The sequence below is a fragment of the Microtus oregoni genome, unplaced genomic scaffold, assembly GCF_018167655.1.
Source record: "Microtus oregoni isolate MIOR12 unplaced genomic scaffold, Mior012 000018F_ref0000195, whole genome shotgun sequence".
Taxonomy (NCBI): domain Eukaryota; kingdom Metazoa; phylum Chordata; class Mammalia; order Rodentia; family Cricetidae; genus Microtus; species Microtus oregoni.
In genome coordinates, this window is record NW_024543077.1 from 3223593 (window position 1) to 3251265 (window position 27673).

At 51.9% G+C, this 27673-nt stretch overlaps 1 protein-coding gene across 2 annotated transcripts; it reads left to right on the plus strand.

The window, feature by feature from the left end:
* On the plus strand, positions 1 to 27315 carry LOC121459064 (chordin-like protein 2). 2 transcript variants are annotated; one of them, XM_041668573.1, is made up of 11 exons: positions 1 to 82; positions 9448 to 9560; positions 13292 to 13385; positions 14672 to 14814; positions 17198 to 17326; positions 17751 to 17792; positions 20827 to 20980; positions 21796 to 21990; positions 22267 to 22437; positions 26326 to 26418; positions 27217 to 27315. In XM_041668573.1, the coding sequence occupies exons 1-11, from the start codon at positions 1 to 3 to the stop codon at positions 27294 to 27296; spliced, it is 1296 nt and encodes a 431-aa protein (XP_041524507.1). In that variant the 3' UTR covers positions 27297 to 27315. The 2 variants fall into 2 exon arrangements, with proteins under 2 accessions (XP_041524507.1, XP_041524506.1); XM_041668572.1 differs by lacking the exon at positions 17751 to 17792 and adding an exon at positions 18886 to 18947 and having other exon boundaries at positions 17198 to 17291; positions 20821 to 20980.
* Positions 27316 to 27673: the final 358 nt, after the last annotated feature.

Genomic DNA, 27673 nt, shown 5'->3' on the forward strand with positions numbered 1-27673 from the left:
ATGGTTACCGGGGTGAGAATCTTCTCCTCTTTGCTGGGACTCGTGATGCTCTGGTTCCCCTTGGACTCGCAAGCCCGAGCCCGTAAGTAGAAACGAGGCAGAGTCTGGGCAGGCAGGGGAGGGATGGGGACCACTGGGATGTAGGGAGCCCTCGTTCGTGAATTCATTCAGCAGCACCTGCATAGCAGGAAGTCTGAGACCAATGTGGGCTGCTGAGTCTGGGGGAAGACAAGGGCTTGGCAAACTCCACGCGGGGTAGGGGAGATGCTGCCCTGCACAGGGCAGGTACTACACATTGTGGAAAGGAACTGTGTTCCCAGCAGCCCGGTGTGTCGCCGCAGGATAGGAGTGTGTGATGAAGAGATAAAGGTTGTTGTGTGGAAGAGCTCTTGGACAGAAAGATGAACAAAGCAGGGTGACCTTTCTAGTCCTTTTTCTTTCCGGATGCTCACAATATTGCAGGGAGGTGCCACCACTCACTTTTAACAGAGGAGTAAACGTAGCGGGGCAAAGAGGAGAAAGTTACCCGAACCATCCATAGCCGGGACTCTAATTCCAAAGCCTGCCTCGCAGTGCCTGGAAGGCTTCAGGACATGGTAAACTAGATGCGTGTTTTCATCTTCCCAGCCCCACTGAATACTATCCAGAGGGAGTCAGACGCGGAAAGAACCTCACTGTCTCTTTTCTAATCTATAAAATTTGAGACTCCTAAAACCGTTCTGAGTATTAAATGACGGAACATGCAGGGCAACTTGCAAAGTGATGTTTTGCGATGTAGCTTCCCCCGAAGAAAAATGCTTTCCTCTTCAAAAACAATGTAACCTCAAGCAGGTTATGTAGGCCCACAGCCCCCTTAAACTGGTAATCTCTTCTAAACTCCCTTAATAAAGAAACAGGGACCAACGAGGGGCAGTGGTTTGCTCCAGGCCGCAGGGACAGAGCCTAGCTTGAAGACCCCAGCTTCCTACCTCCTAGCTGAGAACCTTCCATCTCCACACAGCTCCACAGGTCAGCTCTGCTTCCCTCTCACTCCCAGTTTTGTGGAGCTGGTGAGGCTGGTTGCTGTCTTGTTTGTTCTTGTCTGAGGAAAGTTGCATGTCTGTCTGATGTTCCCTAGCCTGCCAGAGGCTGGAGATTTGTGGATGTCCTCATGAACGGGAAACAGATTATTCAGAGTTGGGTTCAAGCCTTGACCCTGCCTCTTACACTGGTGTCCTGTGAGCCTCGGTTTCTTCATCTGCAAAGGAGAGCTACTAACCAGGGGTCTGAAAGGTTTGGGGAAGGATTCAAGGGAATAGCGCTTGCAGATGCCTAGCAAGATGCCAAATACTCAGTAAATGTCCTCGCTCCTTCCTTGAACCTTGAGGACTTTCTCCTCGTCTGCTTGCTTGTCCACCAAAAGAGACAGTCTCAGAGGACCTCTGTGCCTGCCCTGGCCTTGGCCTTGGCCTTGGCCCCACAGCTCCCTTCCCAATATCAGTGCCCTGGGAGGTCCACTCTGAGGATGACCCAGCAACTACTCGAAGCCTCTGCTACCCCACATGACCACCAGCCCTTCTGAGCTTTATAATCACCTTTGCCTGATGACCCCTCCCCCCAGGCCCCCGTGCCTCCACTGGCCTTCTAATCCATATCTGCCCCCAGGTCCCTCCATAGCCGTGTCAATACAAAGCTCCAGACACTCAAGAAAATGACCATCATTTAGGTGACCTGGCATTAGGGGAGGAGCATTAAGATCCTGGCGTTATCAAGGCTGGGAGAGCTTTCTCTTCTGTGTCTAGCCATCAAATTACCTATCTTTAGAGTCAAGCTGAAAGGGGGAACTACTACCGAGTCATGGAAAAAGGAACAGAGACCTAGATCCTAACCCCAGCTCTGTCATGTATTGGTCACGTGTGTTGGGACACCTTCACCTGTCACTGAGCCTAAGGTTGATTGGTGCTCTTGGTCTGTGAATTTTGTCATCATTGCAAGTCTCCTGCCAGCATTCTGTCTTAAGGTTTCATATGAAAAGTCTTATCCTAGTGTAAGAGAGATCTCAAGCATGTGGTTGTGTGAAGTCCCCTGGTAACTCCAAAGTGCTTTTACAAATGGTGCTGACAGATGGGTGTTCTCGGGAGTGTGCAGGATGGACTTCTAAGGTGGTTACAGCTTGAAACATGGCTGGAGCCTGTGAGTGGGGGTTTTGGCACACTCTTTAGTTGAAGTCCAAGGCTGCTCATCAGAAGTTCTCTTTTTGGCTCTACCCACAGATCCAGACTGAATCTCAGATAGGCCATAAGCTGAGCCCTAACTGCCCAGCCTCACTCTGGGCTGTATCCCATTTTCACACAGGCTGGAGGCTCTGGCCTAGTTCTTCCTGTGCTGACCCAAGCCCCAGGTGGAGTCATCACATCTGTGTGTGTGGTCATTCATCCCCTCTGTGACCCAGAAGTGGCCCCATTCTTTACTCCTCTCCAGTGCCTTCTCCAGCACATGCTTCTCTCTGCATTGTGTCCTTATGATTCATCTAGCTTCAGGCTTCTTGTCTATGCTGCTTTCGGGAGACTAGCTGATTACCAAGTAAGACATCAGCCCTCTGGAGTTTGTGTCTAATGGGAATTGGAGTTTCGGTTCCCAGGTGATGGATTCTCAGACCCCGGAAGAGGCCTGGACAGAAGGGTGGTTCCTCAGATGTGATGTGATTCCAAAGGCAAACTCACCCTCAGAATGTCAGGGTAGCAACACTTGCCCTTTCCCTGATGCCAAAATCTAACCTCAGGCACCGTGTCCTTCCCTGCCTCTGCCACCTGTGAGGTAAGATGCTTGCGCTTAGGTGACGTTTGAGGACCAGGGTAGCATTAACTGTCTGTCTTCATCCTAAGTCCACTTGACTTTGGGAGTGGGAGTTGGGAGAGTGTAGGTATTCTGCCCTGTGGGAAGGAATAAATGAGCAATTCCCAGGAAAACGTGCCTGGAAAGGTCTAGAGAAATATGTATCTGGAATACTTAGCAATGTGGAATCCTGCCCTGCTGTCCAGCTTGGTCACATCTCTATCCATCTGTCCAGATGTGCATGACCGGGTTGGGAGCAGGGAAGGGAAGACCCCGTGTCTGGGTCTCTAACCACAAGGTTCTGCACCTCCCTGCTCCCACCAGTAGAGGTCTCTGCCTCACTCACTGGCTCCAGGCAGCAAGCCCCGAGACAGCTGCGCAGTTGCTCCAGCTGTTGCACCTGTTCCAGGGCTGGCCTCTCAAGTTCCCTCAGCCGCCGGCCATGGCGCCGGCTCGGAGAAAAGGACCTTGAATATCTCGAACTCTCAAAGAGGAGGACCGATGTCAGAGCGGTGTCCCTGGGAGGTGCAGCACAACGATCAGGCGCCATCCTGGGCAGGACCCAAGCCTGTTGCCCATTCTTGTACTCGGGAATTCTTCGCTGTGTCTCTGTTGGGTTCTTTTGCTTGCAAGTTGAAGCCAGTCCTTCTGGTCCTGTCCCTTGGACAGGCATCTCTATAAACACCTCTTCCAGAGCTACGGAATAACTGTGAAGTCTTTGCTGGGAGAGATCTAGAATCTCTGGCAAGTCCTGATCCCTCCCTCACCGGGGTTCACTTTCTCTAGAATGAGGGGATTGGACATAGTCTGAGTCCTTAGCTTTCTAGGATTCTATGAATCTAAGTGTATATAACACACACACACATTTTTTTTCAAGTGGAATAGAATGCGGACAGCTCTCTTTGATAGGTAATAAAGATGCCCTTCCTGGCTCAATGATTCTGCTCTTGGACGTCCTTCCACACTTCTAAATGTCTGCTGTGTCCAGATGAAGGGAGCTGGTTTCAGAGAAGCGTATCCCTTCTGCTGGCTTGCGCAGTTTGGCCACTGAGACATTTCTTGTAACTTCATTAGAGGCCCCCTTCCAGGAGAGCCAGAGCCCAGGGCAAGGCTTGTGTCTTAGAAGGAAGTGAGGGTGTCTGTGTGAATAAAATACGATTGTATGGGTAGAAATGGGACCCGGAGGCTTGCATTCCTGGGCAGTCTGGCTCACTGAGATTTTCTGAGTTCTTACTACAGTTCCAGCCCTCTCGCTCCCCTCCCTGAACCTCGTGGTGTATTTCCATGGCCCCCTCCAGCCTCCCCAGAAGCTGCTTTTTGGTTCGTTTCTGATTGCTATTGGAAGAGTCCTTAGGCACACCCTGCACATTTGACTTGCCCCCATGGGACCTTTACCATTGCATGAATGTTTTGGATCAGACTGTGGGGTGCACTGGGAGGGGGACATATGAAGAATATTGACTTGCTCGTAAAGATCAGGGAGTTGGGACAGGAAAGGTGGCTTAGTGATTAAGAGCACTGGATGCTCTTCCAGAGGTCCTGAGTTCAATTTCCAGCACCCACATGGTGGCTACAACCATCTATAATAGGACCTGATGCCCTCTCTGGCATGCAGAATGCACATACATAAAACATAAATAAAATTTTAAAAAAGATCGGGGAGTCATCTTTGCCCTCAGCTGCCCCAAGCTTCTGACCTTTGGTTTGTCAGGTGGTTTTGGGAGTCAGTGGCCAGGAAGTGGAAGGGGCGGTGGAAGGTTAATTCCTGGGATGTGGCATAGTGTACATGTTGAAAGGGCTTTGTTCTTCCATGCAATGCTGCTGTTTTTTGTTGTTGCTAAGGAGAGAGGTTTCCAAGATTAAAGATCATCATCTGATCTCCCACTATAGCCGCACCCCCTCTTTTGGTTAAGCTCATCCACCCATGCATCCATTCATTCGGCAAGCACTAACTCCACACAGACTCTGCACCCGCCAGAGGGTCAACGCTCATTCCTCCCTCTTACACACTCTGGTATAGGAGACAGATCCACTCAGCAAGAGGGGATGGGACTGAAAACAGGGCCACCACAAATAGTAGTGGTAAAAATGTATCCAGAAGCCAGCTCAGGGACAGCCTGGTGGGTGACCTGGGGCCATCTGCAATCAGCCTGGAAAATATCACTGCCCTGAATTGAGACCAGATAAATTAAGGCAAGGAGTCTATGGAAAAGGTGCTTCCTGTGGGGGCTAGCACCCTTCAGAGCCCGCTCAGGGGTCCTCCTGTCCTAGCCATGGGCACTACAGCCTCTCTGTATTTGCAGGTGGCTCCAGATGCCTGGCAAGTCATTCTCCTCCCACTCCTTGTTTAACACCTCCAAGATCCTGCCTGGTGTCTCTGCACCCCTCCATGTGTGTGTGTGTCTGTGTGTGTGTGTGTGTGTCTGTGTACCTGTGTCTCTCTGTGCGTGTGCGCGTGTGTCTTTGTGTGTGTCTCTGTGTGTCCCTGTGTATGTGTCTATGTGTGTGTATGTGTGCATGTGTGTGTTTTTATGTGTGTGTCTGTCTACCTGTGTCTCTGTGTGGCTCTCTGTGTGTGTGCACGTGTGTCTTTGTGTGTGTATCTCTGTATATTTGTCATGAGTCTGTCTGTCTGGGTGCGTGCACGCGTGTGGCTCATGACTGGTTGTAAGACTTGAGTTGCAGAAGTTCCACAAATCAGGGAATGTCAGGAAGCTCTTTCCTGTTACTAATGAGAGTGATGCTCGCTGCACATGTGCCAAGTGCCCTGCCGTCACTGATATGTCATTCTCTGGCCCCTGCCCAGGAGCTACAACCACTGTGGTCCCTTGCTGTCACTCTGCTAACTTTTGCGCTGCCAAATGCCTCAGGCTACTGCGCTTGTCCCCAGCCTTGCAGGTGGTTCTGGGCCACCCGATGACATCACACGCACTCGAACCTCCATGCCCGCCTTGATTGCTCCTCTGCCCTCTCCATCCATATCCTGCCCTGCGGCTGCCCTTGGAACCAACAAACCTTTGCCCACCAAGCACAGTTGCTTCCCTTTAGGTCCTGCCACGGTACTCTCTCCCCAGAGTGACAGCCATAGCTCTTTCCTGGTCCCTCGCCCACTAGTCCTCCAATTGGCTTTCAACTCCCACGGCCCACGTTGATGATGCTTCTAAAATGCAGGTTTGATCATACCACCCTGCAACTCAGTTAAAACTCATCGCAGGCGACCTTTGCCCTCTGGATCGCGAGCTTCCATCCCTCCTTCCCCAGCCGAGGCTCTCACCTGTTAGTCATCCCTCCCCATCTCTGCCCAACCTTCAGATCCGAGAGGGGCCGATGATATTAAGGGAGACAGGATGGCTTTTGAGTGAAGATATAAGGGCCCAGGAGCTTCATGAATGAGGAAACTTTGGAGCTATGACCTCTGGGGTATTATGATATTCATGGCTAGGAGGGGCTGGAGGCTGTCCTGAGAATTGTGGAAATAAATACCGCGAGAAATAGACCGTTAAGGAAGTGTAGAGCCAGCACCCATATCTGGGTTTTCTCAGTCTGGTCTTACACACTACTTAAATGAACATATATTGTAATCTGTGTCTGACAGTAAGCGTGGTGTGATTGGATCTGACTTAATCCTAGAATAGCCCCAAGTGCCACTGAACAGATGTGAAATTGGTTGTGGGATACTTAAGCAGCTTTACTCAACTTGGGCTTCAAATAAAAGCTAAGTCTATTATTTAAGCCCTGACCTCTGGGACTACAAAAGGTCCTAGAAATTAAGACCTGATTATTTCTAGATGGAGAGAGAGCTGGGCACAGGTGGACTGAATAAGAATGGTGATGGGGGAGAGGAGGCTGGGCTGGGGCCAGGAGGGGAGGCAGAAGGTTATGGAGGGCAAGGGGAGGGAGATATGAAGAGGACACTGCCTCCTTCTCGGTGGCACTTGGGACTCCCAGAACTTCATCCTAATCTACCTAGGAGGGCTTGAGAGCCTAGGGTGGATGCAGCCATCAGAACCTCCAAGGACTGTGGAATAGCCATCTCATAACCACAGCACCCAAAAAGCCCATCGGAAGCTTCACGATGTAATGAAATGTGGGCTTTTACAAGCGTGCAACTCTCAAATCTTGAATCTCAGAAACGTGATATTATGGATTCATAGACTGTACAGGAAACCTCTGGAGACCATAGCCTACCCCTGTATATCTTTCAAATAGGGAAACTGAGGCTCAGAAAAGGTGAGACATTTCTGAGTGTCACCTCATGTGTTTGCAGCTTCAGGAGTAAGCATTTGTGCCAACAGCCTTGTACAGGAGCCGGTGCTGGTGCCAGGGTCAGTGGAACCAGGGTGGCTGTGCTTGGCAGTTCACATGGCCTTGGGCACGCACCTCCCTAGAGGAAGAGCGCTCCAGGCACCATAGAGGGCATGGTAGGGTGGAGTCTGTGGCCACCAAAGGCCTCCTGCCAGGCCCCCCACAGGCTCAGCTTCTGCCAGGCCTGTTGGTGGCAGGGAGGAGCCCTGACTGAGTGGCTCCTGTCCTCACACTCTGAGCGGGCAGGGATGGGAAGGTGTGCCAACTGGCGCAGAAGCCCAGGGCTTTAGGACTGCCCCAAGAAAGGTAGGTCACAGTTTCTTCAGCAACTGACTGAGACCTAAGGTAGTCACGGTGTTGCAATCACCCCTCCCTTGTGGGGGGAGGGGATTGAGAAAGAAAGACATTATTCACTCCACGGAGAGTCAGACTGGCTCTAGCCAGCACCCCAGCTGGGCCTGTGTTCCACCCTCTGCCAGGGGAGGCTGGGAGATAAACATAGCTCATTTGATATGGGCAAGACAAGCCAGCCAGGAGTTGCTGGTTCGTGGGGGATAGGACCTGCTGTCTGGTGCCACCCTCCACAGTGGGTTGGTGGGAACAGGTAGGGAAGAAGCTAAGCTATATGTTCCTAAGGTCCTTTGTGACCCACCAGGGAGGAGGCTAAGTGGTATATACATTCCTAAGGTCCTTTGTGACCTACCAGGGAGGAGGCTAAGTGTATATTCCTAAGGTCCCCTGTGGCCCCCACAATGAGAAAGCTAAGCAAATATTACAGCAATTAATTCTCACACAATGTTTAGGAAATTGTTAACTTATTTTCTACACAGGGTCTGGTGTATCCCAGGTTGGCCTCAAACGCACACGTAGTTGAGGATGGCCCTGAACTTCTTATCTTCCTTCCCCACCTTCAGAGTTCTGGAGCTACAGGCCTCTGTTGCCTTGCACTGAGGAAAAGATCAAATCCAAGGTTTTGTGTATGCTGGGCGAGCACCCTACCAACTGAGCTATATCATCAGCTCCCACTCAGTAACACATAAAACAGCACAGAGAATAAATGCAGGTTTCTTTCTCGATGTTTCAATATGGAGGCACTAAGCTCTGGCTGGACCTCCCCATGTCTTCTGAAAAGAAGAGCCCAAGTCATGGCCTATAGGAATGCCAATATTCATTTGGGACTGAAGAGCCCCAGGTGGCTGTATGGTTGGGAGCTGGCAGAGACAGGGCAAGAGACACAGTGAGCCCGGGTAGCCATATTGAAATGGGACGCCTGATCCTGGGCCAGCCAGGGGGTAGGGAGAACGTGAGGATGACAATGGTTGGTTAGAGATGAAAGGAGAGTGGAGGCTTTAGCAGAGCAGAGGAATAGGGGAGGTGGCTAGCCCATCTCAAACACAAGCCAGTATTTCAGTCATTCTGAGAAACAACCCACGTACCCATTAGCAACGGATACGCAGACAGCTAGGACGTCAAGTCAAGGAAGAAACAAAGATAATCTTTGTCTCGGTGTGTGTCGTGTTCATATCGAGTGTGTGCATGTGTGTGTGTGTGCAGATGTGTATGCGTGGATGTGGAGGTCAGAGGTCGACATAGGTGTCTCCCTAGATCGCTCCCCCTTATGTATTGAGTCAGGATATGTCGCTTGAGCCCAGCACTTGCTGGTTCAACTAGTGATGTGTCTTCTAGTCTAGCCAGCCAGATTTCTCCAAGGGTTCCCTGTCCTCTGCCTCCCCAACACTAGGATTCCAGGTAGGCTACCACACTTCAGGACATTCGACATGGGTGCTGATGATATGAACACAGTCCTCACATCTGTGAAGCCAGCTTTTCCCCACTAAACCATCCCCTTGGCTCACAAAGGTCTCTCTCTCTCTCTCTCTCTCTCTCTCTCTCTCTCTCTCTTTCTCTCGGTGCACGTGTGTGTGTGTGTGTGTGTGTAAGAGACAGACTGAGAGGAGAGGGAACAAGTGTGAGGAAGAAGCAGAGGAATAGTGAACGCACTGAGAGCCAGGAGATCCAGGCTTTCAGCCTGCCTGGTGTGCTAACCGCTGTGTGGCTTTAGCATCTAATTTGTCCTTTCTGCACCTCATATTATCCACAATGCAATAGAACTACCATTTATACCACAGTTGTAGCTCCATAAAGCCTTTAATTGCCCGATCCCCTCACTGCCCTGTAAACTGCCAAGGCTCAGACAGGGGCAGCCACATGCCTGAGAGCAAGTGTGTTGTCCAGCTGAGATTCCAACTCAGACATCCTGGGAGCAGGAATGCAGCAGGGTTTGGGGTTGGGATCTCCTGAGACTAACACCCCTCATTGCTTTGTCAGGCCCAGGCAAAGTCTGCCTTTTCGGTGAGAAGATATATACCCCTGGCCAGAGCTGGCACCCCTACCTGGAACCACAAGGCACGATATACTGTGTGCGATGTACCTGCACAGAGGTAGGTTCCTCTGGCCACTGGGTCACCTCTGCCAGGTGTGTCTGCAAGACCAGAGGGTGGAAGGACAGCCTGACCTAAGGTCCAGACACCCAGGAACTGTCGCCCTAAAGTGATGGTTTTGGAGGTGGCTGTGGCTCAGTGACTGAGTGGACTGAGGATCTGGTCTCTAGTCTAGTGTGTATTGGTGCCGGTCTCCACCCAGCCGAGCCAGAGCCTTCTGGCTTCTGTGACTTCTACTCCTTCCTTTCCAAGGAATCCCCTCCAGCCTGCCACCTAACCCTGTCTCCGCGTTCCTCCAGTTCAGGAATGTTCATTCTTCAGGCTTCGCCCTGTGCCTGGAGTAGCTCCTCCTGCACGAACACGCATGCTTCAGCCTCCTAACTACTGTCCACCCTGGTGTGCCTCTCTCGATGAGGCCCCCGAGAGTCTCACATCTAGCCAAAGGCTGAACCAAATGGAACAGAGGCCATGTCTCTGTTTGCATTTCTGTCTCCAGCTGTCCAGCTACTAATGGAAGCAGTCAGCCTTCCCTTACCACAATGCAGCACTTGAGAAAATAAACATAAAGAAGAAACATTTGTCCACTTCACAGCTTTAGAGGTTCTTGTCCAAGGTCAATTGGTCTTGGTGTTCACTTTGTGGCCAGGAAGCCAAACAAAGAGGAAGAGGCCCAAGTCCCACGGTCCTCTTCAAGAGCATGCCCCCAGTGACCTACGGACTGCCCACAAAATCCCATATTCCAAACCTCTCAACACCTTCACCTTCGGGGTCATTCAACATCCAAATCATATCACCAACCCAGCACTTCCCTGGACCTTGCAGGAAACCAGTGTAATGCAGAATTCTCCAGGAAGGTGAGAGAACGGAAGGACAGGAGAAGCAGGGCGGAGGGGACACTCAGCCAGCAGGGCCCTGCTGAGGGCGTCTAGAACTCATTTTCTGGGTACTGCCGGGGTTTCTGGCTCTCAGACCCTCGGCACCCTATTCTCTCACAGACCTAGAGAGGGAGGAAGCGGAAGTTCTAAGGCGTCCATGGTTAAGACAGAACCTCTAGGGGCAGAGAAGAGCCCCAAAGGGATCTAAGTGGGGAGCCAGGGACACAGCTCTTCTCTCTTCCTCACCGGGCTCACTCCTTCCTGGTCTTTCCCTCACTCTCCCTACCGTCCCACCATCTTAGCTCCAGGTAGAACTCAGGATCAGATAGGGATATAATTCCCCCAGGCGCCGGCTGCCTCGTTTTTTTTTTTTTATTATCCTTAGCACATCGGAGGCCAATAAGCCATTTCAAAAAGAACTTTATGAAATATAGCCAGAAAACAGAAAGGAAACCATAATAGAAAATTCCAGACATGTCACGTGGTGTGGTTGACAAAGGCCAAGTTTTGTGATCGGCTGGAGCTTATTCCTGTCTGCTTCCCCAGAATTCACAAGTGTAGTTTCTTTCCCTCAGCCCAAAGGACTGCTGCATTTCCAACGTGCAGTCTGAATGCCTCCCGCTCTCTCCCCATTGCCCCTCTTCACCGTCTTCATCTCTCATCTGGACCACTGCATCAGCCCACCAGCAGGCCCCTCTGCTGCCCCTCTCAAAACTCATTCTCCACGAAGCAGCTCGCATGGCCTTTCCTGAACCCAGAACTATGGTGTTTCTTCCCCCTTAAAATCATCCAATCACTTATATTTGGACAGGGTCTCGCGTAGCCTAGACTAACCTCAAGTTATCTGAGGATGATCTAGAACTTCTGATCCTTCTGCCTCTACCTTGATGGTGCTGGGGTCATTGGCGTGTGCCGCTGTGCCTACTTCATGGGGTGGTAGGAATCGAACTCAGGGCTTCGTGCATGCTAGGCAAGCACTCTACCAGCCCAGCCCTCTAGCAGTTCCACAATACCAACACTCTCCTGATCTTCCAATTCCACACCCTCACACCCTGCTGCCACCACACCAGTCTGAACCTCCAACATTTGGTACATTCCCTCTATTCCCTCCCACTAGTCTTCCTCTAATTTCAGGGATGGCAGCTTTTCCCTTCCTGGTTCACAGTGAAGCTATCACCCCATTAGGAAGGTTTCTCACACAGTCTCTGGATCTGTCTTCTAATCACATCACCTGGTTTGGTCATGACCATAAACATAATACCTGAAGTTAGCTTGCCCTGCCTCTCAATGCCCTATGGTCTACCTCCAGCCACTAAGAAGCAGGCTTCTGAGAACAGATAGACTGTCCCTTATCCTGGTTGTGTGTTTATGCCCAGCATAAGCACTCAAGGTGTCTCAGCATCCCAGGCAGGCATGGACCCTGGTGATGGTGGTCAGCTGCTGTGTGGTCTCAGGCAGCCTCTGGGGGATTCTTCGCACCCTGTATGGATGCTAGTGTCTCTTAGGCTATTATTAAGGACAGGATGTGAGGTCATCTATATTTACACAGCCACTCCAAAAATGGTGAATCTGACCTTAAAGAGAATATCCCTCTGGCCACAAAGAGCCCTGTCTCATGCCATGTCTGTGCCCTTTTTAGCCCAGGTTGTCCCCCCACCTGATCCACTACTGCCTGCCGTTCACATTTCAGCAAGAGTCAAGAGAAAGATTCTAGCTCTTTAGATCACACATCCCTCAAATTTCACCTAGCTTCTCACCTCGCCCTCAGTTTACCCTCTTGAGGTTGATTGAGCTTCACAGGTAAGGTCACTGTTGAAACTCAAGCCATTTCTGACCAGTCCTTAGCATTCTCCCAGGCCGTCTTGGGAAGCAGGGACTCCAGAGAGACTTGGGCAGTCTAGGATCTTCCTTGGTGTAAGAGACTGTCTCTGGTAGAAGTTCTGTCCATAGGCCCTGCTGGGCAGAGGGGATAAAAGGGAGCTACATACTAGAGAGCTGGAGCCCACTTGGTCAAGTTAGGGTTTGATTGATGCTGGAACCATTGATTTGAGAGCCTCCATGACTGACCTGACTCACCAGGTCACCACTGGCTCACCCTTGTAGATTATAGTGGAGTCAGACCCCATGCCAACCACGCTTTGGAGTTCATGGCTGAACAGGAAAGACAGATGCAAACATACATCACAATGAGTCTGGCACAGGGGCAAGAACAAGATGGTGTGCGGACACCGAGGAAGGGCTGAGAGACAGCCTGGAGCTCTGGGAAACCTCTGCTAGAGCCTATGGCCTCTATCTTAGCCTCTGTGCATCTCTTGCTATGTGTTTGTCTCATTCTTTTTCACCTGCTGAACTGGATGACTTGAAAAAACTTCAGATCCCTCCTTCTATGGTGCCAAGCCCAGGGGGTCTGTCCAGGGTTCCCCAGACCTCTTGGAGACTTGGATGATAAAGAACCAGTCCTGTCCTGGTCACTGTCCTCTTGTGTTACAGCTCTCCTATGAACACAAAGCTCAGGGTCAGTACTGTAAGAAAAACATCTTAGAGTTAAAAAGAGCCTGGACAGAGGACCAAGATCAATGCCCAGATACCTCAAGGCTTTTATTTCTATTTCTCATACCCACAAAGGGGTCATGAGGTCTATGCAAACCCATGACAGGTCCGTCCTCTGCATGGATGAAGTATGCAGATGAGTAGGCTAAGTGGGGTCGCTTGGTGGCAAAGTCGAGATGGGCTCATTGAGTTTGTTTTGGATTCTATTATACAGAGGCTGAAGAGAAAGCGGGGTTCTGCAGTCTGGGTGGATGTTTGGGGTGAGGACCCCTGTAGATGTAGGCAGTGACCACGTGTCTGTTTCAGAGCGGCCACGTGAATTGTTACCGCCTCCGCTGCCCGCCCCTCCACTGCTCACAACCTGTGGTGGAGCCACAGCAGTGCTGCCCCAGGTGTGTGGGTAAGTAGCTCTTTTCCTACCATGGCCCTGAGCTCCGCACAGACCGGTTCACTCCTACTGTAAGCCCCTGACTGACAGAAGCCTCCATAAGGAAAAGAGAGACCCCGTCCATCAGATGTGTGGGACACGTTCTGGACCCCCAAGCAGGCGAGGGTAGCAGATTTCTAGCTCCCAAACTGATGCACATTGTAGGAGATGAAAGCAGGCAGAGTAGAAATTGGGTGGATAAGATGGCTCAGCAGGCAGGGGAACCTGAGCTCCCCAAGATGAAAACCTAAGTCCAGTCCCTGGGACCCACATGGTAGGAGGAGAAAAATCAACTCAGAAGTTTATCCTCTGTCTGTCAATCACATGCCAAAGCTTGCACCCCTTCCCCCAGAATAAAAAAAATGTAGTAAAAATGTAAAGTTAAGGGGGCTGGAGAGATGGCTCAGTGGTTAAGAACATTACCTGCTCTCCCAAAAGTTCTGAGTTCAATTCCCAGCAACCACATGGTGGCTCACAACCATCTGTAATGGGGTCTGGTGCCCTCTTCTGGCCTGCAGACATACACACGGACAGAATATTGTATACATAATGATTAAATATTTAAAAAATGTAAAGTTAAAGAAAGAAAGAGTAGAAACTGGCTGAAGGAGACTAGAATGACTTGGCATGCTGACTCCACATTTGGGCTCCAGTCCCTCTGGTTATGCAGAAGGGGAGAAAATGAAGATGAAGGACTTGGGGCTGGCTGGCCCCTGTATGCACGCATGCATGGTGTCTTTCTCTACCTCAGATTGTGAACCTGTAGGTGGCAGGGCCAAGTCTTGGTCATCACTCTGTTCCTGATTTTGGCCTAGGGTCTTAGTGAAGGTATTGTGAGGGAATGAGAAGGGTGTCCCAGGACGGGTAACCATCCCTCCGCCCAGCAGAATGAGGAGTAGATATTGGCCTTGGTGGCCACTGAATGACAAAAGTTTATTCCAAGCACCTGGATGGTGGAGAGCATCACACCTGATCCTGTAAGACTAACTCTGCGAGGGTGGGAATTCGGTGTTCTCCAACCCTGTTTCTTGGGCCACACTCATGGGCCTCAGACACTGAAAGGTGGCTGAGCTGCAGTGGAGGGAGACATGTGGTTAGATGTAGGTATCAGGGGGAACTCTTAGGCCAGACCTTAGTAATGCGGGGGGGGGGGGAGGGGGAGAACACAAAATCTTCAGAAAAGTGGTCTTCCTAATTCTGGAAAAAATCTTAAATCTATGAAATTTAATTTCCTTCTTCCCCTTCTCTCCCACCTGCAGATCCTCATGTTCCCTCGGGGCTTCGGGTTCCCCTAAAGTCCTGCCGGCTCAATGAGACCACATACCAACACGGAGAGATCTTCAGTGCGCAGGAGCTGGTCCCCACCCGCCTGTCCAGCCAGTGTGTCCTCTGTAGCTGTATTGTAAGACCTTCTACAGTCTCTGGCCCAAGCCAGTGTCTCTCCTACAGAGAGGGATGGGGTGGGCCATTAAGCGATAATAAGAAAGGTTGACGGGAAGGGAACACCCAGGGTCCACAATGCCCTGCCCCTAGTTTGTTGAGGTGACCTTTCTCTGGGTTTCACACCTGATTCCCAAATAATGAGAGTAGCTCATGTCTGCTTCCCCCAGTGAACACTGTACCCCTTTGAGGGGAGGGAATGTGCCCATCTTTTTTCTGTGTCTTCTCTTGCTCAATGTCCAGGACCTGGCATGTAGAAGATGCCAGTGGTTATTGCAGAATGATGAAGGAAGGGAGGGAAGGAAGGGAGGGAGGGAGGGAGGGAGGGAGGGGGGAAGGAGGAAGGAAAGAAGAAAGGGAGGAAGGAAGGAAAGAAGGGAGGGAGGGAGGGAGGGAGGGAAGAAGGAAGGAAGAAAGGGAGGGGGAAGGAGGAAGGAAAGAAGGAAGGGAGGGAAGGAGGAAGGAAAGAAGGGAGGGAGAAAAGGAGGGAGGGAAGGGAGGGAGGGAGGGAGGGAGGAAGAAATGAAAGAAGGGAGAGAGGGGAGGGAGGGAAGAAGGAAAGAAGGGAGGGAGGGAGGGAGGGAGGGAGGGAGGGAAGAAGGAAGGAAGAAAGGGAGGGGGAAGGAGGAAGGAAAGAAGGAAGGGAGGGAAGGAGGAAGGAAAGAAGGGAGGGAGAAAAGGAGGGAGGGAGAAAAGGAGGGAGGGAAGGGAGGGAGGGAGGAAGGGAGGGAGGAAGAAATGAAAGAAGGGAGAGAGGGGAGGGAGGGAGGGAGGGAGGGGAAGGAGGAAGGAAAGAAGGAAGGGAGGGAAGGAGGAAGGAAAGAAGGGAGGGAGAAAAGGAGGGAGGGAGAAAAGGAGGGAGGGAAGGGAGGGAGGGAGGAAGAAATGAAAGAAGGGAGAGAGGGGAGGGAGGGAGGGAGGGAGGGAGGGAAAGAGGAAGACCATTCAACAGTCTTGGGACACAGATGGGGTTTAGTCTGAAGTGCCTAGGCTCTCCCTGCCCGTGGTCGAGGCCTAGGGACAGCAGGGTTGGCAGCCCTGTAACTGGGGGACAGAGTGAAGCCAGCATGTCCTGCCTGAGGAAGTCTTCATCTTCTTGCTTGGGAGAGTCCTGCCGCTCCCTTCCTGTCATGCATGCTGTCCCTCCAACTCCAGGCTCGGCTTCCCTTTCTCCTAACTCCCTATCACCAAACCTCTCCTGACTCCTTCGGGGAGTCGGTTGCAGTGATCTTTAGCCTCAGTGAACTGTGCATAAACTCAGCTCGGCCCTGGTCTTGTGTGACTTTTCCTGAAGAGACTTGGACAAACATCTGTTCACCACAGATGGGACACCAAGTCTAACTTAGTACATCCTGTTCAGATAAGCAACAAGAACTCGGAGCAGTAAAATAGCTTGCTTATGGCTGTGTGGTCAACACGGTCAAAATCTAGACCCAGACCTCTCTGACTCCCAAAGTCCGTGTTCTTTTCCTAGTAGGGTGCTGCTTCCCGTAAAGGGGAGTCCTGCATTAGGACCAGGCTGTGGGAGGATGCAGAAGTGGTGGTGGATGAGAGGATGCTCTAGCGGTCCCTTTGCCCATCCTTTCTGGAGGCTCTGCTCACCTCTTTCACCTCATCCCTGTTTATGGCTCTGGCTTGTGTTCTGACCTCCCCTCTGGGGCAGGATCCTTACTTCTCAGACTACAGGAACACAGGGTCTTATAGCAGCTTTTCCCAGTCATACTCACAGCTGATCTTCACAACCCAAATGAGTGTGTTCACTGCCTTTCATAGAAGGTGAAACTCGGGAGAAAAGACTTCTCCAAAGGTGCCCAGCCTCCTGCCTCCTTGAGGCTCCTACATCCTGGAGTCTCACCTTTGAGAGTGGGTCTTGAAGTTCAAGGTCAATGGTTTTCTGCAAGACCGTTATAAGCCTAGGAGTCACCCATGTAGTCCTGTCCCTTGCTGGGTCCCTGATGCAGGCCCAGGAGAAAGACACTGATTTCAGTAGGAAAAGCCCAAAGCCTGGGCTCTGCTTCCTTCTACTCTTTCTCTTTGACTGGATGACACAGTTCCTCCCTCTTTCCCGGGTCCCCCCTCATCTTGACACCCATCTCACAGGTGCCTGTGAGAGCTGAGGGAATCATGGTGATTAAGTTCTTTTCACGGCTTGGAGAGGGAAAAGGAGGTCAAGGGGAAACTCCTGAGCTGACTTACCTTGCTCAGGAACCACACACTCCTTCCCTCCATCCTCTACTTCAGGGGTGACCTCAAGGCTGTTTGTGCCCAGGGAAAGAGGCTCTCCTGGGGCCCAAGGTTGTTCTTCAACAGAGTTCATTTCCAATCTGGTGTGTTCTGTCTGTCAGGAAGGACACACCTACTGCGGTCTCATGACCTGCCCTGAACCTGGCTGCCCCACTCCACTCCCTCTGCCTGACTCCTGCTGTCAGACCCGCAAAGGTGAGTGTCACAGTGAGCTTTGTCAACTTGATACAGCCTACAGCCCTCAGGGAGGAAAGCCTTAACTGAGGGATTGCCTATAGCACACTGTCTGGTGGGGTATCTATGGGAAATTGTCTTGTTAATTGATGTAGGAGGGCCAGCCCACTATGGGCAGCACCATCCCCTAGGCAAATGGTCCCTCCTGGGCTAGCTAAGTCAAGCAAGCCAGCAGGCAGTGTTCTCCCACGGTTTCTCCTTCCACTTCCCACTTGAGCTCCTGTATTGACTTCCCTCGCTGAAGCACTGTAACTTATAAGCTGAAATAAGCCCTTTCTTTCCCTAAATTGTTTTATCCCAGCAATTAACTGGAACTGTGACTCTGAAGTCTGCCAGGGTCCCACATCATCCCCCTTTGTGGACCTGCAGGAAGAGACAGGGACAGCCAGCATGAAGTAGACACTCCTGTCCTACAGGGAGGTGATGGCTTGGCATGGATGTCCCAGAAAGCAGGACCCATGCGTAACATTGTGCTATACCTATTCGGTCACTTCAGTACCAGGAAGCACAGGCAAAGCAAAGTAAAAGTCTGGGGGTGAGAGAAGCAGAGGGAAAAGTTTATTCTCCCGCCTTGTCAACTCCCATCAGCCAATGCTCACATCAATAGCCCTCATTAAAGCCCCTCACTTCTGCAGTGTGGATATTGGGCAGCCCTGGGAGCAGCCGGCGGGGGGGGGGGGGCGCTTGGCAGGGGACATGGATTGGAGGCACTGCTGGGGTAAAGCTGAGAGCAACTGGCTGCTGGGGGCAGAAGTGGTACCACTGCAGAGCCTGTTGTGAAGAGATCCTGTCCCCACCAAAAGGCTAAAAGGCACAAAGTAGCAGCTGGGAGCGGGTGAGCTCAGAGGCCACAGGATTGGACTCCTGGGGTAAACTGAGGCTGGCATGTCTGCTCCTGAAGAGCAGACTGGGCTTGAACAGAGGTATACGACTGGACTGTCCATGTGGACTGGGGAACCTCGGACACTGGGGTCTGGGAAGGTGCAGTTCTGTGTGGGCATTCTTAATCCATGTCAGCTGGGAGGTGAGCAGGGAGGCTGGCTCAGCAACTCTAGCAGGCAGCCTGATTCTACTCCCTGCCTCTCTGAAGCAGGAACATTCAAGACAAACCAGATCACGGGTGTAGTGAATGAAGCAAGGACTTGAGAAAGAGAGTGGCGACAAGCTTCAGGAAGCTTCAGGGCTCTCTCTGTGTACTGGTCCCCCAAAAATAGCAGCTAGAAGTGGCCTCGGGGTTCCCCTGGCAGCAGAGGGACTAGACAGTAGAGCCCTGGAAGTGTGTCGTGACTTTTAAGTCGCCTATGTAAGATGCTCTGACGTAGCTGAGCAGTTGGGTCCCTGGAGTGACTCGGTCAGTGTTGGGGAACTGAGGAAGCATCCTGGCTGTGGAGATGTCTGATAACTCAGTAACAACGAAGACAAGCTGCCTAGAGACGTTTGGGCCCCTCTAAGGTAACCTGTAGGTTAGGTCTACAGGTGTGGCTTTTAGGAAGGCAGAGCTATGGATGGAGGCTTTGGTGCCATGGCCACCAGGGTGACCCCATTTCCTTTGCAGACAGAACAAGTGAGAGTTCCACTGAAGAAGATTTGGCGCAGTTGCAGCCTGGAGAGGTGAGTGTGCACACAGTTGTGCAGACCTGGTGGAGAGAGATGCTGCAGTCCCAGGCCAAAAGCCTGCGTGACCCTCAGCACTGGCTACCTGCTCCTGATCCTGTATCTCTCTGTCCACCCTAACTCCAAGGCCTGAGAGCTTCACTCTGGGTCAGCTACATTGGCACCTCCAAGTTCCAGCCTCTCTCCCTACCTGTCATTAGGGCCCCCATTATGGCTGACGGGTCACAAGGGAACAGCTTGCCACACAAAGCAGGGTAAACCCCAGACTCCCTCATTTGCCTCTGGGGAATCTGGCTGGCACTGTTCTATCCACAGCCTGTGTGTGTCAGATCAACCCAAGCCGCTGAGGAATGGCCTCTGGCTTGGTCCGTGCTTCTGGGCCTCATTTCTAGGATGCGGCGTCTTTGCCAGGGATCTGCCTTTCTGCTCTCACCTCCATCCTGGCTCCTGCCAATCTTGCCTAGAATTCAGATGACCCAGGCTTCCCAGACCTCAGAGGTCTGAGATGGGAGAGTGACCACAGCCCGACGCAGGTCCCCTACAGTTCCTTGGTGAAAACTCCTATTCTTTCAGCCTGGGCTCCAGGAGCCTAGGACAGCCCAAGCTGGACTTCTGACCTTTCCTGCACAGCCAAGGCATCTATGTGCCTTTGCCAGGCTGATTTCTCAGGAGGGCACACAAACCTGAGCCTTTTGATCTGCTCCTTCCCGCTTGTCCCTAGAAGTCAGTGTGTGGGGCCTGCAGGTTAGTGGAGACCCTGAGCCACTCTTTCCACACTGAGTGACCTGGGCTTGGACCAGTCGGGAGCTGCAACTGGAGCTTGCCTCCTCTCCACTGAGCCAGCATCTTCTGGGCTCAGGCCTACACTGGGGCCTGGGGTGTTTCTATTCTGCAGTCTGTCTCTGGGCCATGAAAGAGACAGTGTGGAGTGGGAGCAGATTGTAGAAGGCAGGGTAAGTGGCTCATGGACAAGAACAGGCTCTTCTTGTTCTTTTGTTTCACGCCCAGCCCTGCCATTCCTGTTCTGTGACCTGGAGCCCAGTCCCCAAACTGAGCTGCAGAGAACCTGCCCCATAAACTGCCATCCCCACCCTCACTTAATTCTCTAACCCTACTAGATCTGGTGTGGAGGGGCAGGGGGTGGGAGTAGAACCTGGGAGTGAGGGCAGAGGGGTGGGAATAGGGTCTGGGAGTGAGGGCAGAGGGGTGGGAATAGGGTCTGGGAGTGAGAGCAGAGGGGTGGGAATAGGGTCTGGGAGTGAGGGCAGAGGGGTGGGAATAGGGTCTGGGAGTGAGGGCAGAGGGGTGGGAATAGGGTCTGGGAGTGAGGGCAGATGGGTGGGAATAGGGTCTGGGAGTGAGGGCAGAGGGGTGGGAATAAGGTCTGGGAGTGAGAGCAGAGGGGTGGGAATAGGGTCTGGGAGTGAGGACAGAGGGGAGGGAATAAGGCCTAGGACTTCCTGGGATCTTCAGAGGCCCACTCTGTTGTCTCATCATCTGAATTTTCCTAAGCAATAAGTTGTCTCTATTCCTGATCCCATATTGCTCTTCCTGCACATCTACAGCAGCCCCAAGGTCTGGAGAAGGCTCTGGTGGAGGCTGGTTTGCCAAATCCTTGTCAGTGTGTTCATTGATTAGTCTGAGAATGTCTTCTCTCTCACCCAGATGGTTCTGTGTGAAACCCACGCAGATCCTGCTCTCTCTCTCCCTCTTTCTCTCTCTCTCCCCTTTCTTCTCCCTTTCTCTCTCTCTTTCTCTCCCCCCTCTCTCCCTTCCCCTTTCCCTCTCCTTTCCTCTCCCTATTTTCTTCCCTCCCTCCCCTCCCCCCCCCCCACTGTGGCACGTCCCACTCAGACACCCTGCCTGCTGGTTGCAGAGACAGGATCTGCACTCGGAGGAGGGAAAGAGGGGAGTCCCCAGCACTCCAGCACCGACAAGCCTCAGTTTCCCTCTGGGCTTCATCCCTCGCTACTTCCGACCCATGGGAACGGGTAGCACCACTGTCAAGATTATTCTGAAGGAGAAGCATAAGAAAGGTGAGTCTAGGACCCTCCTCCCATCTGCTGATGGGGTAGGGACCCCTCCTTCCTGTACCCCCTACTCTGGTTCTCCAATCTCAATCTGACCGTGAGCTTAAACTCAAAACCAAACACAACTAAATGTACCCCTGAAGATTATGGACCCTAATTCCCATTTAGCAGATGAGAACACTGAGGTGCCCAAGTACTGCATCAGGGAAAGAATCAGTGGCCTTGAACTTCAGACCCTCCCATCTCAGCCTCCTAAGTAACAGTATCTTACTGAGCTTCTATTATGTCTTTATTGAGAAGTGGAGGAGAAAGAACAGAGTCCATCCTAGGCTCTGCCCCAGTGAGCTCCCAGACTAGTTGGGGACACACATGAATAAATGACCATGACACAGGGCTGAAGAAAAGACTGTCAAATAAAGGAGGGGCAGAGCTGGTCTGCAGGGTGACAGTGGGGACAGGGAAGGAGCACTGGCTGCAGAAGGAGAGAACAGGGGTTCCCAGTAGGTCTCCGAGGCCGGCAGAGAGGGGTGAGTCATGGGGCTACAGAGTCCCGACAGGGAGGGGAAGTGAACCTGCTAGAGTGCCCATGCCAGGTCTGAGAGTTGTCCTTGGCTCTCTGATTGTCAGGCCAGCACTCTCCTTTCCCCACCAGAAGAACCTCAGAGGCCAGGGGAGGGCTCAGCCCTGAGGGATGTTGGGGTTGGTACAGATTTTGTTCCCTGGCTAGCATTTTGCAGGCAATGTAGCTGGTGTGCACTTGGCACCCTCTACCTTTTGGGGCACTCACCCTCCCTGCTTCCTCCCTGATCTCCATGTTCCAGCCTGCACCCACAACGGGAAGACATACTCCCACGGGGAGGTGTGGCACCCTACTGTGCTCTCCTTCGGCCCCATGCCCTGCATCCTGTGCACCTGTGTGGATGGCGAGCAGGACTGCCATCGTGTGACCTGCCCCACCCAATATCCCTGCAGTCAGCCCAAGAAGATGGCTGGGAAGTGCTGCAAGATCTGCCCAGGTAGGAGGGGTGCTGAAGGCAGGGGAGGCACTGGCCATAGGTACTGGGACGGAGGAGCAGTTTACAGGCGCCCAGATTGCTAGAAGCACAGACACAGAAAATACCAGGCTACGTGGAACCACCTAGCATGTCAGTGGGAACCTCAGCGGTTCCTGACATAGATGTGAAGTCAAATGATGTTTTGCATTCTTTGAAGCCATGAAGTATTAGAACGTGGGACACTTTGAAATAGTCAATGTTGGTTGAATACATCAAACTTTTTTTTTTCTCTTTTAGATGAGGCAGATGCCGACCACAGTGAGGTCATTTCCACCAAGTGTCCCAAGGTGCCAGGCCAGGTGTCTGTGTACACGTTGGTCTCTCCAAGCCCAGACGGTCTGCACCGCTTTGTCCTGGAGCATGAAGCCTCTGACCAGGTGGAGACCTACATCTGGAAGCTAGTAAAAGGTGCGTGGCCAGCTCCTGCTCCCAGCTTCATATTCCTCTGGTATCTTCCTGCCCTCAGAACCAATAGGGGCCTTAAGGAGGTTTTCCTGATCAGATGCCTCAGCATCCTTCCAGGAGTAAGAACCCCTAATTTCATTCCCATTTCTGCTCCTCTGCAATTTCTGATAGCTCTGATAAGCTCGCCAAGGTCTCTGAATGGTTCCCCCTCCTGGTCAGGGTGGGTTACTGCACCCTTTGAGGAGTCGGCCTTAAAATTATAAACTCTACATGGTGAGATTGAAGTGTTGAACCATGATCCAAAGCCTGGAGAAAAGAAGATTCAGTGGGTGGGCTGCCCTGTCAGAGGAAACAGCTTTTCTCTGAATGACTGCACAGGTCAGACCACAAGCAGAGGCTATGCAACCAGGCAGACCTGGGTTCAAATCTCACCTCTGCTACTTCAAATCCTGCCTCTTCTCAATGACCTCAGGCAGTCACTTAGCCTCTCTGGACCTCAGTGCTCTCTTCTGTGAACCAGGGAAAGGTGCTTTGGGATAATTCCTGACCTATGGAATGTGGCAAAAATATCCATCTCCTCCTACCACACCAGCTGGTTAGAATGGCAGAGAGGTGGGCTTCTGTTCAGTAAGGGGACGCACTTGTCATCCTCACAGCCTTCCTATGGTGAGAGGAAGGTGTGGAGAGGACCATGGGAGAGGCAGAAGGAGGGATTCTTGCCGTTGTTCTGTACCTACAGATCACACTGTTTCCCAGACTGGTGCTGGCTACAGCTAGCTCTCAGACCACCCACACAGCAGGTGCTGAGACAGCAGAAAGCAGTAAGCCCCCATCCTTGCAACAGTTGCTTATAGGAAGGCTTCCTGGAGGGTAGACCTTTGCAACAGAGGGAAGCCCGGGACCTTGGAGAAGTCACAGAGACTTTGCAAGTAGGAGAACAGCTGCCCTGGTGCTCTGTGATCTGCATGCTACAGACACCAGGTGCAAAGTACCCCATTTAATCCTCACAAGCATCTTCATGGTATGTAAGCACCTTCCGGCCTCATTTTCTAGGTAAGAAAACTAAGTCTGGAAGACTAGGGTGTAGCTTAGTCACCAGAATGCTCGCCTTGGACACAGGAAGCCCTGAGTTCAATTCTCAGAACAGTATAAACCAGACACGGTGGCAGACACCAGAAGTGGAATCAGACTTTCAAGGTCACTGTCTGAGAACGTCCTGGGCTACGTAGACCCAGGCAAAGGAAGGAAGGGCAGACTCGGTCTGGAAGACAACATGGACTTGCCAAAGCCTGAGGGACGTGCCTGAGAAAGACCAGGAGGGCCAGGATGACAGAGAGACTGGAGAGGGGACTGACTTCCTGTCTCATCATCACCAGACCCAGCATTAGAGAAATGAGGGGGGCACTTCAGCCCCACCATGCTAGGCCCTACTGTCCTGTCCCTAGCAGTGCTCCCCATTTCCTGCACCCCTGGGTCACCTAAATGTTCCACAATTCCCTCCCTGCCCCAGACGGTCTCACCTAGGGCTCATTATCAGGACTGCAGTTTCCTCCCTCGGAGGGATGGAAACAAGTGAGCAGTGGTCACTGAACCTGCTGCAAGGCCACTCCTTCTAGGACCAGCCCAGGGCTGTGAGATTCTGGACTTTCCTGGTAGAGTAGACTTCAGGGGCCTCAAAGAACTTCCCCTAACCTCATGATGGTCCCTGATCCCTGCCCCACCCCCCGTGCAGGTGCCTAGAACATCTTGGTCCAGAGAAGTTTGGCTTCACTGTGATCTGGACTGGCCTAGTGCCTGGAACTCACTCAGCAGCACCAGCTCCACCTAGGGGGCCGCCACGAGCTCATCTGAGCTCAGACGTGACATGGCCTTTCAAAAAGGCAAGGCACATTTGAGACCCCAGTCCCCAAAGCATCTTCTTCTCCATATACCCTGCAGACCATGGTGGATGGTCCCTCCCATCTGTCACGCCCGTCTCTCCTCCCATGTTTTTTTCTGTGAGCAATGCAGGAGGGCCCATCCTCATCCCACAGAAGTTCTTTCTTGCCACTCATATGGTCCCTGGGCCTTTGGAGCTCTTTGCTATATCTTGGCATCTAAGCCAGAGCTCCAAGGATAGTGCTGGCTATTTCCCAGTTCCTGAAACGCAGGCTCCATGTTTGAGTTTTCCATTCCCCTTCATGGGGTTCCCCTCTGATCCCTGGGTACAGATCTGGTTCTTGGTGTCCCCCAAGACCGTGCTGGCCTAGCTGAGGCCTTGCTGGATTCATTTTTTCTCTCTGGCCAGAGGCTGGGTAACAGCCAGTGCCATCTCACAACCATCTATTCAGCTAGTCAGACACCCTACACCTGTCTATGCATCACCCTTACGTCTTTCCATCCACCTACCCATCTATCTGTCCATCTATTCATCCATCAAGACACTCATCTATTCATCCCTACCCCCACACCATTTATCCATCCATCCATTTATACATACACATATACATGCACCCCACACCCATCTACCCATCTATCCATTCATTCATCCTCCTGGCCCCTGTTCATTCATACATACACATAGGCATGCATGCATCCATCTGCTCATCCATCCATTCATACATACACATATACATGCACACGGCCACCCATCCATCCACCCACCCCACACCCATCTACCCATCTATCCATTCATTCATCCTCCTGGACACCTGTTTTTATTCATATATACACATAGGCATGCATACATTCACCCATCCATCCTTCTATCCAAGGAATAATATATCCTACGTGTTTCACGCTCAGAACCCAGAGAGTTAAGTTCTCAAGAATTCCAAGTCTGAGAGAGAAGGCAGGAATAGGCATAATGACAGCACCATAGAAATGGGGAGGGGGGGATTGGTCTGGGAAGACAACTCAGTTGGTAAAGGGCTTGCTTTAAAAGCATGAGAACCTGAGTTCAGTCCCCGGAAGGCATGTAAAAATGCCGGGTGTAATGGCACACACTTGTAATCACAGCACTAGGGAAGTGGAGACAGGAGGATCCCAGCCACACCAGCCTACCTGGTGAGCTCCAGGCCAACGAAAAGCCCTGCCACAAAGGATGAAGGCAACGTTACTGAGGATGGTACCCAAGGTTGTCTGTCATCTGTCTTCCACGTTCATGTACATACATGTGTACACATATCCCCCCACCCCATATAGACACTTTTCAAAAGAAACGGGTAAAATGATAAACAGAACCCAACTGTGATAGGTCCCGCATAGAGGGGGCTAAAATCCCCTTCACGGAGGATCAGGGAAGCCTTCCCACTAAGACCTGGTAGATGGGCGCTTGCTTCACTTGCTGTGCACAGTGGGTGTAGAAAACAATGTCAAAAGGGCTGGAATTTGCAAAGGCTCGGTTTCCTCCTAGGACCTCAAGTATTGGCTAGGGCTGGGCCACACTCACGACACAATAGCTCCATCTTCTGTGATGTCTGAATGAACACAGCTATGGATTTTTATCATATGCTGTAAGCTAGAGGAAGGCTTGGCTGGTCCACATGATCAACCTTTTCTTACTGTCTCTCTCATTCCTCCCTCCTCCCCTTCCCTCCCCCTCGTTCCCTTCACTGTGGGCAGGCATGTGGATGGTGGCAGGAGCAGCAGCAGAGAAAAGAGGGGAAAGGATACATGCTTTATTTACTGTGGTGGTGGCAGGCGGTCAGAGATGCCAGCATATTTCAAATGGTCATCATTAGGATTTCTGGTTAAGAGGGGCTAGGACACTCGTGTGGTGACTGAGGAGGAGGACAGGGACCCTGCAGATTTGGTGTCTGGTCAGACTGGAGGCAGGGAGGGAGGTGGCAGGGTGAGTTGTGAGCTGTCACCCCATCGGATCTGCCTAGCTCACGTCTTGTCTGCCCGCAGGAATCTTCCACTTGGTTCAAATCAAGAGAGTCAGGAAGCAAGATTTCCAGAAAGAAGCTCAGAACTTCCGGTTACTCACTGGCACCCATGAAGGTGGGACCTTGGTCTAGGAATCGGGCCAAGGAGGGGAGCAGAGACAAAGCAGAGGACCTCTTGGGGAGTTCCCAGGATGCTAGTGTCAGGAGAGGGGGTGGGCTGTCAGCCACAGACGTCAGTTCCCAGCATAGGAATCCAGTGGGTGTCTGGGCCAGAGATTTCTCAATCCCTAAATGAGAGAGAGAAGGTGAGCTTAAGCAGCTGGCCTTGTCTTGGCTCGGTAGGGTCAGGTCTGATCCCCCAAGCCCTGCTGCTTCCCATGCCTCTAGACCAATGGTTCTTAACCTGTGGGTCACCCTCCCTTGGGGGTCGGTCACATATCAGGTATTTACATGACCATTCAAAACAGCGGCAAAACTACAGCTATGAAGTAGTAACAAAATAATTGTATGGTTGTGGGGTCACCGCAACATGAGCGACTGTATTAAAGGGTCTGCATTAGGAAGGTTGAACCACTGCTCTAGGCTGTCACTTCCCAACAAAGGGTCCTTCTAACCACTTTTCCTGACTCTCTGATTTGGTCTGCATTACTTCAAGAAGATGGACCTGGATGGGGTTTTTGGAAAAGGGGGAGTAGCAGGTCAGGTAATAGATAAAACATTACCCACAGGAATGGAGTCAGGAAACCCAGCCCTTAAATGCAGGGCGTCTCAAGGCTGACCATAGCCCACAAAGTCTTCCCTGCTCCAGGCATTAACATCCCAGTTGCTGTCACTGTTGTACACATGCTTGTGAGCGAACACAGTCACACACGGTCACACACACCCCTTGTCTCTTCTGCCTCTCTTCTCGCAGGTTACTGGACCATCTTCCTAGCCCAGACTCCAGAGCTGAAAGTCACAGCCAGCCCAGACAAAGCGACCAAGACATTATAACCAGGACCTAAACAGTTGCAGATATGAGATTTATTGTTTTTGTTATTGTATATTAATAAAGAGGTTGCATTACTCCCTAGCCTTGCCTGTTGACTCCACCGCCCACTTCCTCGATTCTAGGCAGATCGAGGCCTTCATCTTGAATTCAGAAGGTGCACAGAGGGCCCGCAGCTTTCCGTCAGCAACATGAACAGGTCTGGCAGCCTCCTTGTACCCTTACTCTTAGGCCCCTGGCAGGCTGCTTTTACAGGTAGCACCTCCACCCCTCCAGCAGTTACATCGGCTGAGCCTAGGAGAGGAACTTAGTTAGCCAAGTGGTGGTGATTGCAGCCTCAAAATCCTTCCCCGGGGCCTGGGGCCTTGTGTGGCCAGCCAGC

Coding starts and splice junctions, on each gene's coding strand:
- LOC121459064 (XM_041668573.1), top strand. CDS start 1: ATGGTTACCGGGGTGAGAATCTTCTCCTCTTTGCTGGGACTCGTGATG. Junction 17,327..17,750: donor AGCTTTGTCAACTTGATACA/GCCTACAGCCCT, acceptor TCCTACAGGGAG/GTGATGGCTTGGCATGGATG. Junction 17,793..20,826: donor CCAGAAAGCAGGACCCATGC/GTAACATTGTGC, acceptor TTGCAGAGACAG/GATCTGCACTCGGAGGAGGG.